Raw genomic sequence first — 13,298 nt, forward strand, 5'->3', positions numbered from 1 at the left:
CGCTGTAACCAGCCCTGCCCCCAGCCCCGCCCAGCCACCTCGCACCTCACACCCGGCAGCCACAGCCGGCGCCCCCGCCCGGTCCCGCACGGAGCCCCGGCGGCGGCCAGCCGCTGGCCTCGGGCTGCGCTTACGCACACTCAGGACGGAAAAAAATGGCTCAAAAAGTGGAGAAAATTACCCGAGCTCGGGACCTTTTCTGGTCCCGAGTCTGTCGCCACAGCCGTCCCCAAGAGAACTACTGGCCGCTTCCTCTCACCCTGACCGTCAGGGTGACTAGAACGGCCGTTGGACGGTCCTCAAATGATCACAACGGTCGTTTTGCCGGAAACCACGCCTGGCTTCGCGACATGTGAACATCGAGAACCTTCGCCGCACGTGAACGTCGTGATCCTTCGCGTTGCGCTGCCCAGGGGCTGCGCAGCTCACGGGTCTTCTCGCGCGAGGCTCGGGGCAGCATGGTCGTGCCGACCAATGAGCGGCCGCCCGTGGACATGCGCCCCTCTCGTTCTGTCAATCTTGTGCGCCTCCGAATGGCCTTAAGTCTGGGAGCATTGCTAGAGACAGCGGCGGGGAGGGGGCTTGTCGCCCACCTAGAGGGAGCGACGCTGGCCTCCTTACTGTCATAACTGGGCATCAGACCCTGGGTTTGTGTTAGCTAACACCTGCCAAAACAGGCTCTAGAGCAGCAGCGCACAAACCCCTCCCGAAGGAAACAGGTGACTGCAGCCGCGGCTCCTGGCGCGTTCACAATTCTTCTAGTGGCTACAGCTGTTCTAGGGGACAGCTCATGAGGGTCAGGCAACTGGAGCATGACCTCCCACTTTTGTTGTTTGATCATTTGAAGCTTATTGGTATTTATGTGCAACTCTGCCCCTGGTCCCTCGCCCTGTGGTTGAGATGTCCATGTTGACTGGGCTCCAGGGGTGCATATCAGTGCTTAAATTTGAATGCACAGAGGTGCCTGGCCTTAGCAGTTGCCTGTGCTTGGTCTGATATGAACCTGAGGAAAGTTATTCCCAGTCTGCAACAAGCACAAGTTGGAGTGGAGAACTGACACAGATTCTGGAGCCATGTTTGCTGGTTTTGAACCCTAGCGCCAACACTTAGTTGCTCAATGGGTTTGGGACAGCCGAGGAACCACCATGCTGTTTGCCTATCTGTGAAATGGGCACAACAGCGACAATACATGAGATAGCATACGAAAACACTTAGAACTAGCACAGAAGTCTGCTTTATGTAATGTGCTTACAGGCTATGTGACTTAGTGACATATTGTCTTACATATATCAAAGGCTGCTCATTTTGGGAAGGAGGCACAGTCTGAAGACTTAATCAAAGTCAAAGCAGACAGATGTTTCAAAGTAAAGCTGTAAATCTTTTCCTGGCCCAGAAAGGATCTACAACAAAAATAGCTTCAATATTCGAATGCATTTTTTCCCTATCAAATACAAAAGGAAATTGGTGCCCATTATAGATACTATATTTTTGTTTCAACTTTTCCCATAAAGATTCCCCTTTTGTGTCCAGTTGCCTTAAAAATCTATGTAGTTGGGTGTGGTGGCACACCCCTGTCATCCCAGCACTCAGGAGGTTAAGGCAGGAGGATTGCTGTGAGTTTGAGGCCATCCTGTGTCAAAAAATCAAAAACAAAACAAAATAAAAAAACTTTGTGAAACCTCATGAATACAATTATATAACAATAGAGAGAAACCAGTTGTTTAATTGCAGTCACGTTTATTTGCAGTTTCTATACACACTTTCTAGGTAATCAAACTTTTCTGTTACATTTTTTGAGAGGAGTTCACAATGAAACTGTCACCGTTTTTACTAAAAATAAATACAAGACTTAAAGTGTTGCACAGCTCTAAAATATACAAAGGCTTGGATTGAATGTAAACGTTGAAAACATCTTACAAAAGAAACCATCTTTGCAACAATTTAAAAAGTTCATATTTACAAATATTACAAAAATACAAAATGGATGCAAGTCCATAAACCATTGTCTTTTCGGCCAGCATGAACTGGTTCTAGTACCAAAATAGTTACACTGTAACTTTCTTCATAGTTTTACATCTTTGTCATGATCTAGTTCTAATTGCCACCACTGCAGCAAATGTACTTACTTACTGACCTTTGGCAAGAGCAAACAGCGTGTTTTGTTTGCTACAACTAGTCCATGTCCTCTACTTAGCCAAAACCAAAAGAACAAAAATCTAATCAGATTAAAAAAAAAAAAAAGGAAACATTTTTCCCTCACACAACATAACATGTTGTATAAACATAAAAGAACAAAAAATTAGCATCAGTGCAAACAACAGAAGAAAAGTTTGGATTGGTGTTCTTTACAATACCTAATGTGTGTACTCTGCTTCAAGCCAGCAGTGATGTTAAAGACAGCCTAAATTTTGGTCTTGTTTGTTGTGTAATAAAGCCATATATAATATTCCAGATTATTAAGGAATTGCTTGACTTTTTTACTCGTTTGTTACTCAATACTATTCCACAGTGAATTTAAATCCATCTTTACTTGGGTTTTTTTCTTTAAATCTATGAAATATAAAATAGAGAAACTCTGCTATAGATTTTTAGAGTAAACAAAATAAGTAAAACTATAAGGGTTAATTCTGTGATCATTACTTATAGAAGGTATCTTATTGCCTTGCAATTCAAGTCAATATGTACTTTAAAATATATATGGTAACATTACTTAAATTAATGTCAATAATAAGAAGGTGACATCTTTATTAAAGCCAATTCATGTGTTTTCTATTCAAGATTTAGAATTACTTTTAAAGCCCACATACCTTTCTCCACGCTTAAAAAACCCCCTAACTACACAAAAGCCATACTGCAAACGAACTGCTTTTATGAAAATTACGAAAGATCACCTATTGTGACTGGAAATGATGGTTTATTATCACATTTGTCTAAAAACTTTATTTTTAAAATTTTGCCGCGTGTATTTTTTGAAGCATGAGACAGATTTGTTCATGTTCCCATGTGGTGCCAAACCATGCTGGTTTTTCTTAATTAATGTGTTCCAATGAGAAATGATGGTTCAGGTTTTTTTTTCAAACCCCAAAAGATTTTTCTTTTAATAAAAGTATAACACTTTGTAAATGTTCAAACCCTTTACCAGTTAGCTTATCTATCCCCAACACACGTGCACACATACACGCACACACACTCTCTCTCTTTCTCTCTCTCCCATCTTAATCTCCTCTGCTACCCCTCCACCCCAACACCCATTTTACATACAACAATGACAAGAAATTAAGTAACACAATTTGGTAGTAAAAACAAATTGTAGAAGAAGCCAGACATTTTTTTTCTTTCCAAACAAACAAAACACCAACAGCAATCAGATTCTCTAATTCTTAACGTGTAACATCTTAGAAAGCATTTCTATTAAGACAGTATCTTCTTAGACTAGGCTTTCTCGTTCATTTTGCACAAGTAAACCCCAAACTGCAAACCCTCTTTCACACATCCTACTTTCCCGAATACCACTTGCATAGGCTTCAAGCCAGCTGCTTATCAATTTCTTAGTAACCCTGCTGTGTTCTATCATTCTAATTACATTCTAGTCTTTTATAGGTTATATCCCTTCTGAGTTCTCTCTACTTTTCTACCTCTCCCATTCAAAACCTATTCTAAGTACACAGCTGCTTATATTTCTGACATATGATTCCAAACATTAGTATCAGTTCATGTTAAAATCAGAGGTGTAAAAACCACTTGCAGATTTCAACTTGTAACTACATTTTTTTCAGTTTTAAGACAAGAAAATTCAAGTAATTTCAAGTAATTCAGCTTGTTTCCCTGCCTTCATTTCATCAGAGCATTTGCCCTGACATTTCCTTGCCCACCCACCACCCTCCTCTTTGCCATCAAGCAGATATAGTAAAACCGGACAAAAACTCTGTTGTGTGTAGCATTGTGAACCAGAGCTGTTCCCCATTCCCAGTTTAATGGTGAATATAAATAATGCATATACACATACCTATTTCCCAACTATATTGTTCACAGTGTCATTTCTGTTAGTTTTTAGGTAGCATGAATCTCATCAGCACAGAGAGAAAGCTTCACTGAAATACTGATAAATCAATAGCTCTGTGGCATGCTTAGGTTTTATTTTTGTTAGTTTAAGAACCTGGAACTAATTGCTAAACTGTTTCAGGAGTTTAAAGAGTATAGTCATTCGATTATGACTGTTTACATACCCAGTAGCCTAATATAAAACATAACCTAAAATCAACTACTGGTTTCCCTACTCATTCTCTTTAAAGCAGTCCATTGAAAAAATTAAAATCTAAAGGACACTGTCAAATGCTGTTTTTCAGGGCTTTGTGTTGAGAATGATGATTTTTCTTGATTAAAAAAAAATCAAAAGCATGCTTTTTGTTCTGTCCAAATTACCACATTGGCAAATCACAGCCATAAGTTGCTATTACTTTTGTTTATGCTGTAATTTGTCACAAAAACAATTAGGTTTGAATTTATTATTTTAAAATTAATCACATTGCAGTATATAACCTCAAGATTTCCTTTATTTCAGCAGTTTTAAATTCAGATTTGAGGTTTATCACTTAGAAATATTGGTGGACATTTGAATACGGTATTTCATATGAAAATGGTATTCACAGAATACAACTATTACACTTTATTTTGTGTTCTATAAACAGTTGGTGTGCAGAAGATAATTGGCCACATGTCCACTCATCATTGATAAATCTATTTACACATTTTTATCAAAAATATGGTATTTACATATGTGTAGCTCTTTCTTCTAAATTTTGCTTTAGTTCATTTTAATGTAAAAAAATACCAAACCTCCAGAGTAATTTCATCTTCTTAAATAATCATGACAGTGAGGGCTTTATTTTCTGAATAGGCAGCTCTGGGAAAACCTTGTCTAGGTTTTGCAAAAATTAGATATTTTTGTATCCCCTATTATCACAGGGAATGAGATCGGGTAACTCAAATTAAGGTTAAGAAAACCATGGGAGATGCTACAGCTACTTAAAACATGGAAAGTAATCAAGAGTGACTAAACCACCTTCTGTTTCCCCAGCATATATTTAGAATTCATGGTTGCGACTTCTCTTGAGTCCCCCGCGGCGTCCCTACATCCTCTCCTAACTAAGGGTTTGGGCGTTTGGCGGCATCCTGGCACGGACAGCCTAAGTGGAGCTCTGGGAGGAGCGGTCGTCGTGCGGGCTCCCGTCGGAGTTTTCCGTCTCGCCCTCAGAGATAGCCTGCATGGGCGTGTTGTACAGCCGGCACCGGACGCTGTAGCGGCTGCTGCTGGCCGCAGGGGGCGCCCGCGAACGTCCAACCCTTGCTGATGCTGAGGTGGCAAAATTCTTTGAGGAAAACCCTTCTGAATTGACTCGTGGGGAGCAAGGAGAGAGTGCGGACAATGCCTCGGCCCCAGGTGATCCCTGGTGGGCATCATCAGGGGTTTGCGGGGACTCCCCGATGAACTCCCCAGGAGGTTTGGGCAGGATGGGACTCTTCAGGATCTCAGTGGCAGACATGCGGTAACTGGAATCGGAGCGACTGCCTTTCTTGAGGAGTAGTAGCTTAAACTCTTCGTTGGAAGTGTTGGACTTTTTGGCATTCCGGTAGATGAGACCAGGAGACCTCTGGCTATTTGCATTTGTCACATTGCTGCTGGATGAAGTCACAGAACTGGAGCTGCTGCTACTGCTGCTAAGGGGAGCTCTAGATTTGCTTCGAACAGACATGTCCCCAGAATCTTTTCTTCCAAGCACTTTCCTCTTGGATCTTTTTAAGAAGAGGAAAAATGAGGCAAAATCTGAGTCCATGTACATTTTTATGAAATAGAAAGTGTTTGTTCTCATTCATGCATCTATTTAAAGACCATTTTGACTTCATCTTGTATGATAGGATACACATCGATAAGCACAGCGATGAAGAGTAAGTACATTGCTTGCCCCTGTGGCACTCATGGCCTGAGGGAGATTCTCTCACAAGCAATGAGCATGAGTTAGGTTCTGGAGTTGACCTCTTCAGATAACAACTGATGTAATGGCTAGAGCTTCTAGAAGAGGACTTATTGGGATATTTTGCAAGAGTTTAAGAAAATACTGCTATCTGACTTCCAGTTACAATGGGGTGAAGGGCTGTGGCTTTTTCCTGTGAAAGCTGTCTTTGCGATGCAGGTGAAATGCTCTGATGTCCAGGACTGGGTTTCAAATAATACCAAACAGAGCAACTACAGTAGTTGGAGGGGTGGACGAGACAGGATTGGCTTTAGTTTGATAGCTGATGAACCTGGGTAATGGATATGCCTATAGGAACATATTAGACTATTCTGCCTACTTTTAAAATTTCCTCCATATAAAAATTTAAATGACTTTTTAAATAAATCCATCATTAGCTACAAATAACATTTCTCATAGCTGTCTAAGGGCTATCAGTAGCATAGTAAGCAGTAAACCAATTCTCTGTGAGGAATTGAACATCTAGACCATCTCTGGAGCTCTTAAAGCTTTGTGTATTATAAGCTCTCAAGAAAGCAAAATAACTCTCATTACTGTGATGTAAATAAGTAAATAAATCCTACACAAATACAAGTCTAAGATTACCAAACTCAATAAGTCTATGGAATCTCAACACCCACCATCACATTATTGATTTTCTCTTCCCCCCTCCCTCCCTTTCTTCCTTCTTTCCTTCCTTCTTTCCTTCCTTCCTTCCTTCCTTCCTTCCTTCCTTCCCTCCTTCCTTCTTTCCTTCCTTCTTTCCTTCCTCCCTTCCTGTGTTACTGGGAACTGAACCCAGGGCCTTTGCAACGAGTCTCCTCCCCCTTTTTTATTTTGAGACAGTCTTGCTAAATTAATTAGGCTGGACTAGAATTTTGATCTTCCTATTTTAACTTTTCAGAATTCAGGGATTATAAGCATATGCCACCACACTCCATCTTATTTTCCTTTGATAAGTAAGCAAGTATAAATTCAGTGAATCTTTAATACAACTCAGTTTACTGGTGAGTATTGGCAACATGCACTCTCATCAATTTAAAAATCTGTAGGCAGTTTGGGTGTGGTGGTGCATGCCTCTAATTCCAGCACTTTGGGAGGCTGAGGAAGGAAGATTGCAAGTTTAAACCTCACCTGGGCAATTTAGTGAGATACTGTCTCAAAAAATATAAAGGGCTGGGGACTTGCTTCAATGTGAAGGCCCTGGCTTTAATCCCCAGTACTTCAAAAAACAAGACACATACAAAAAGTCTGTAATGTAAAACAATGTGAGCTTTGCAGTTGCAGGTAAGACTGTTTTGGGTAGACTGAAACCTCGGTGGTTAACATGTTGCATATTGCAGTGTCTGGCCCCCCAAAAAGGTAGAGTTTTCAATCTAACATTTACTTTTAACATTTATCATACTCCAGGCATGAAAATGGTATTTTGTCACTGAAACCAAGTATGTGAGCATAGGTATTCCCATTTAAAATAAGAGAATGGGTTCGGAGGTTTCAAGTTATTCATGTAGAAAAAGTAGCAGACTTGGGATTCAAATCCAGGTCTTTCTGTTTCTACTAGGTCCTGCCTACTATTCCAGACACAAACATGGCTCTTTGGAGAATAAGTACCTGACTCTTTAACTTATGTAGCAGACTAGAAATTCATCTTGGGGCTGAGGATAAAGTATAGGGGTGGGGGAATATAATTGCAATTTAGACTGTAGATTGCAGTGGAGAAAAATAAACTAACAATTCTTCATCTGCTAAGTGAAGAAGTGTGCCTGATAAGGTATAGTCAGAAAGTTTTTGGATTGGATTCTGTAAAAAAGAGTTGTTAAAGAGCAGTGCTCCTTCTTCAAGAGAGAATTGCATCAAGAGAAAATGGAATCTTCTCTTAAAAGTACAATATAATCTCAGGAAAAAAGGATTGTAAATTGCTTGCAAAGAATTTGCTTTGAAAATGATAAGTTTATGAGGTGGAAAAGATAATCTTCAAGTTTTGTTTCTTTGGAGTTCCATCTAGGTCCCAAGACCTAATATAAAAAGGCAGTCACCTATATAAAAGGAGTAAGTATTTACAACTGGCTAGTTCTGTTGGATATGAGTTTGCTTTCCAAGGACTAACTCCTACTCCAGTGGTGGCAAACCTATGGGACCCATGCCACAGCGGGCTGTTCATTATCATTGAAAGCTCTAAAAGGTTCATCATCACTGTCCGACTCAGTTCTTTGGTCACCAGCTGTAACGGATTTGTAATTCTTGCAAATAATGGCCACTGATCACAAGGGTACCGTGGGCAAAATGAGAAGGTGTTCATGGGTAGCACAGCACAGCCCTGTCCTGGGAAAGCAACACAAAGGACTCTCCTATTCATGGGCTATGGACATTAATTCTGGAGATGAAGGTAGTACTGTTAAAGAAATTTAGGTTTTAAGAAGAGAGAGGAAAGGAGCAACTATTAGTTTTTTTCAAGCAATTAAATGGACAGATATATATATATATATATATATATATATATATATATATATATATATACCATCTTCCCTCAAACTTGGGAATCTTGATTGTTTTGGTGGATCAACTTATGTTTGTCTTTGCTAGTGTATGATTATACCTTTGAGCATAGATTTTTAAGTCCAATAAATTATTTAAAAGTTAAAGAACTGCTGGTGTAGTTCAGTGGGGGAATCACTTGCCTGGCATATGTGAATATCTGGGTTTGATCTCCAACACCAAAAAAGAAAGAAAAGAGAAGAAAGGAGAGGAAGGAAGGAAGGAAGGAAGGAAGGAAGGAAGGAAGGAAGGAAGGAAGGAAAGAAAAAGAGAAAGAAAGAAAGAAAGAAAGAAAGAAAGAAAGAAAGAAAGAAAGAAAGAAAGAAAGAAAAAGAAAAGGAAGAAAAGAGGAGGAAAGGAAGGGAGGGAGAGAAATCTCTATCAAAGTCAGTCATTACACTAGAGTTTGAGCTTTCACTACAAGTCACTTAAGTACAAATTGTTTTCACATACAAACTTGTTCAAGAATGTCTTTCCTGGTGAAAAATCCAGCATCTTCCCCTCAGCAGTTCTTATGAGTCTCTCATTTGAGTTCTAACTATATATAAAGGCTCATATTGCCCAACTTTCATATATGTCTTCCAGTCTGATTTGGAAAAGTAATTCTTTCCTGTCTGCTTTTGATTTTGGAAGTGCAAAAGACATTCCTATATTTGCATGTGGTAAGAAGCACTTTAAAAAGTAAAACCTTTTCTGTGCCTTTGTTTTGCCAGGCTTGACAACATTGCCTCACCTATGAATGACGGCAAATAAATCCTCAGTTGTTCGAGGTTTGTTTGGAGACACGAACACACCCTCCGCTTCCGCTTGAGAGTCTTCACTAAGTGGCGAAATGATTGAGTCATCACTTGGCGATGATTCTTAAAATAAGAATAGAAGCATCTTTAAGAGGAAGTCATGCAGCACACTACTATGTTTCACTAATGCAGTGATCAAATAAACAGGATTTACTTACTGACATTTTTTTTCCTTCTTTTTTTGAGACAGAGTCTCGCTATGTACTTCAGGCTGCCCTTGAATTCACTATGTAGCCCAGACTGGCCTCGAACTTGAACTAACCATGTAGCCCAGGATGGCCTCAAACTTGCAGTGACCCTCCTGCCTCTGCCTTCCTAGTGCTGAGATTACAGGTCAAGCATGCCCTACCACTCCAGGCTACTTACTGATATTTTTAAAAGCAGAGGTATCTGTCAAAGCTTAGTCCCTCAATAACAAAAACTATCTTTTCTTATCTCAATTGTTGAGATAAATAAAAAGAAAAAGTGGAGAGAAACCCAACACACAGGTTATACAGTATTATGGGCACTGTAAAAAAGAGAAACTGCAGGAAATGTGTCCAAAAGACACATTTCTGTGTGACAAAGGTATCAATGACTGACCTTTCAGTGAAGGCTCATCCACACTTCCTTGGGTCTCCTCCGCCCTGCCATTATCAGAGGCACTTTTGGGTGAAATACCTGAAGCATTATTTTCCTGCTCAGAACATTTGTCAGGGAGTGAATGTGTAGTTGATATCTCTGATTCATAGCGAATATTCCCAGGCACTTTGTTGTAGTGGCGGCTCATAACAAGTTGATGTTTAAGTTGATTGCTTATGTCCATTGCTCTAGCTGGTGAGTTGGACTGAGATGTGATTCCCTCCACAGGTTCGGGTTGTGGAACTTCCTCCTGATCTACCGAGGATACCTTCTGTACCTGCTCTGGGGCTTGATCTGAACCAGCTCCGTACTGCATTATTTTACCATCTAAACCATTTGGGTGGGCAGCAGATGCCCTCTGAAATCCTTCTATGAAAACCCCACAGTTTTTACTTGGCATATTTTCTGGAATAGGCTCACTCTCCATCTTTATTTGGTCTTTTAGGACATTTGAATCTAAAAGATTGCTATCAGCTGAGGTTCCCATTTCTGGGTTGCACTGATTCTTCACATCCAAAGTCAGGGTCTTTTCCAAATGTGGCTTCTCTTGTCCCATCTCAATGGCAGAGGAGTCTAAAAAGGACAGTATAGGGTCTTCAGCAGAGAACTGGCGTGATACTGATTTCTTTGCTGTATGTGGCCTAATCTTACCAGGAGACAAGGCAGCCATTGTGAGAGCACTTTCCTCCAAGTAGGGCAAGTCTGTGCCATTGCCATCTTTTTGCTTAGCTTCTTCAGCCTTACCAATGGACCTAAGGTTAACTGATTTTAGTACTGTTGGAGTAATTGCAAGAGATGGTGGAGGATTCGACCTCAGCGTTTCTCCTACTATGCTTTGCTTACTGTGAGTAAAAACATGCAATGGATGACGGTGATGGAATGGTTTGTTCAAGACGTTATGAAGAGCACTTAGGTCAAGATGGGTAGGAGGTATAATAGGAAGTTCAAGATCTTTACTCAGTGATAGGGTTCCATCTTTTAAACAGGGCTGCTGTAGAGAGGATTTCCTTTCTGGGACTTTAGGTTTTCTTTTGCTACCTCCAGGAGACAAGGGACCTGAAAAGAAAGCTGTAGGGAAAGAGGATGTTGGTGTTTCAGACTGACTTGAGTAGCCACTTGATGGAGATGCCAAACCAGCCAGCTTCTCTGGTGAAGCCAATTTAAACTCATTGTCAACAGACGGAAGAGATGGAGTGGTGGCTCTTGATTCTGACTGTGATGTTTGGGACTCAGAGCTCTCTGGAGATTTGATGCATTCAATAACTGTGGTACCTGTAGCAGTGCTTGAATTAGATAGGGATCTATAAGGATCATTTGTTTTCAAGTCATTTAGAAGCCAGAGGTCTGCATAGTGGGTTGATTCAGCACCCTCATCTTTGAATGGTGGAATATCTGAAGTGTCTAACTGAGGTTCTTTAATACCATGTTCACTCTGGCTCATCCAAGATGATTCCTGCTTGGGGGAGATATTGGCATTTTCCATTCGAGAAGGCGTGTTGGAGAAATCAAGAGGCAGCTTCATTTCCCTGGAACTGTGAGGCAGGTGTTGGCCACTGCTTATCTTTGGTTCTTTCATCTCAGGAACATCTGCATTTCCATCGGACTTCCTTAATGATGAGCTACGTTTAGGTGGAGTTGGCTTTGCCTTTGGTTTCCTGAAAGAGATGCTTGGTCTCCCCTGCCTCCTATGGTCTAAGTAGTCCTGCCAGGTACAATCTGGAAGACCAGGAGGAACCCCAACACCCTGGCCATTCTCTTGGCCCAGGGCTGCATAGTGACAGACATAGCTCTTGTTACCTTTGAGACCACAGTCAAAATGCATGGAGGTATAGTATCCTTCTGTGTCTACTGAAAAGTGAGAGCTAGTATCTGCTTTGTCTGATGGGGACTTTTCCAGAAAGCTGTCATAAGTGGCCATACTTGTGAAGCTTGGGCAGCCCAGGCTATCTGCCTTGGGACGCTCAGGACTGAAATCTTGGCGACAAGAGGCATCATGATGATGGTGTAGGTAATTCCACTCACTGTCACTTGTGTTGCTGTTGCTGGGGTCATCCAGTAGATCTGCAACTGTGGAGGTAAAGGAGTTTGTCCGGTGGCCTCTCACTTTATCCAGGTGGTCATTGTACTGCTCTGTCACGAAGACACTGGCATCCTCATTAGCATGAGGGGCCGTGTTTAGTGACAATTCTGAGTCACAGTGCGAAGAGCCAGTGAGAGGAGGAGAAGCTGCAGGCGGGATTGTTTCTGAGGTCTGTGAGGGGCATGTGGAGCTGCTCCCGCTCCAGTTACCACTGGATGACTGGTGGTCATCTTTCTGGTCCATGTGGCTGCTGAGGAGGACACTGGCTGTGGAGATGCAGTGGATGGGGCTCCCAAAGGTGTCTGAGTTGGAGGAGATGTCACAGCTGCCAGAGTCAGCAGCCATTCGGGACAGACGTGACCTTCCTCTCTCACTTAACTTGTGTTGGGGGCTATGAAGATGTTGAGAACAGGCCAGGCCCAAAACAGGCTGGTGTTCCTGGGCACTCGGGCTGCTTGGAGTCTCGCTGCAGTCATTAGGGACTCTTTCACGCTCACCCATGAAAGGCTCCCCCTCTTCATATGTTGAGGGTTTAGCACCAACTTTGGGCTCAGCATCTTCACCTCTGTTACCCTCCCGAGGAAGGCTCCGAGATCTTGTGCGACTGCTCAGTGTAGGAGTAAACATGGTGTCACCTTTGTCTGCCAGTGCAGAAATGTTGCCGGCCGAATGAGAAAGGGAAGCTGCAATGGTCTGGCCCCTTTGAGCTCTGATTCTCCTTCTGGATGGGGCAGCAATCAGAGTATCCTCGGTTTGGCACTCAGAGTCCCTGGTTCCAGACCTCCTATTGACAGTGTTGGAGGGGTCTGGGTTTGTGTGCACAATCACATTCCTTTCCCTGGCCACTGGTGATTCATCAGAATCTAGAGCACATGGAAGGCACAGTGAGATATTTCATACAGCAGCCGTCTAATAGACATTTTGAGAGATGTCTGCAAATATGCATGCAGGCACACATATTTCTCTTACAGAAAACAATTACTACATAAAATCAGGAGAAAGTAAACATGCTGTTTCTGTGGTGCTCTCTCTCTCTCCCCTGTCTCTTAGTCTCTATGTATGTATATTTATGTATATACACATCTCTCTATATATGCAGATATACTAAGAGAAGATGTGCTTACACATTTTTTATAAATTATTTCTCTTCATTGTCACATTAATTTGCCTCCAAAAGTGACCACTTTTTAAAACTAAAGTATATTTTCTCTTCTTGGTCACTATTTCTCATTTATGTTTTGTAGTAGAAACAGA

The 13,298-nt window shown here is 41.6% G+C and overlaps 1 protein-coding gene across 3 annotated transcripts in view; it reads right to left on the minus strand.

The window, feature by feature from the left end:
* Positions 1-1,720: 1,720 nt before the first annotated feature.
* Positions 1,721-13,298, minus strand: part of Nhs (Nance-Horan syndrome (congenital cataracts and dental anomalies)) — a 323,137-nt gene continuing 311,559 nt past the window's right edge. For all 3 annotated transcript variants that reach the window (XM_005409131.2, XM_005409134.1, XM_005409133.2), the window contains exons 7-9: positions 9,926-12,907; positions 9,280-9,406; positions 1,721-5,793 (exon numbers count right to left, since the gene is read on the minus strand). In XM_005409131.2, coding sequence (XP_005409188.1) covers positions 5,187-5,793; positions 9,280-9,406; positions 9,926-12,907 — 3,716 coding nt within the window. In that variant the 3' untranslated portion in view covers positions 1,721-5,186. The remainder of the gene's footprint in view (positions 5,794-9,279; positions 9,407-9,925; positions 12,908-13,298) is intronic.

Source organism: Chinchilla lanigera, unplaced genomic scaffold (genome assembly GCF_000276665.1).
Source record: "Chinchilla lanigera isolate Chin_1 unplaced genomic scaffold, ChiLan1.0 scaffold00118, whole genome shotgun sequence".
NCBI lineage: Eukaryota > Metazoa > Chordata > Mammalia > Rodentia > Chinchillidae > Chinchilla > Chinchilla lanigera.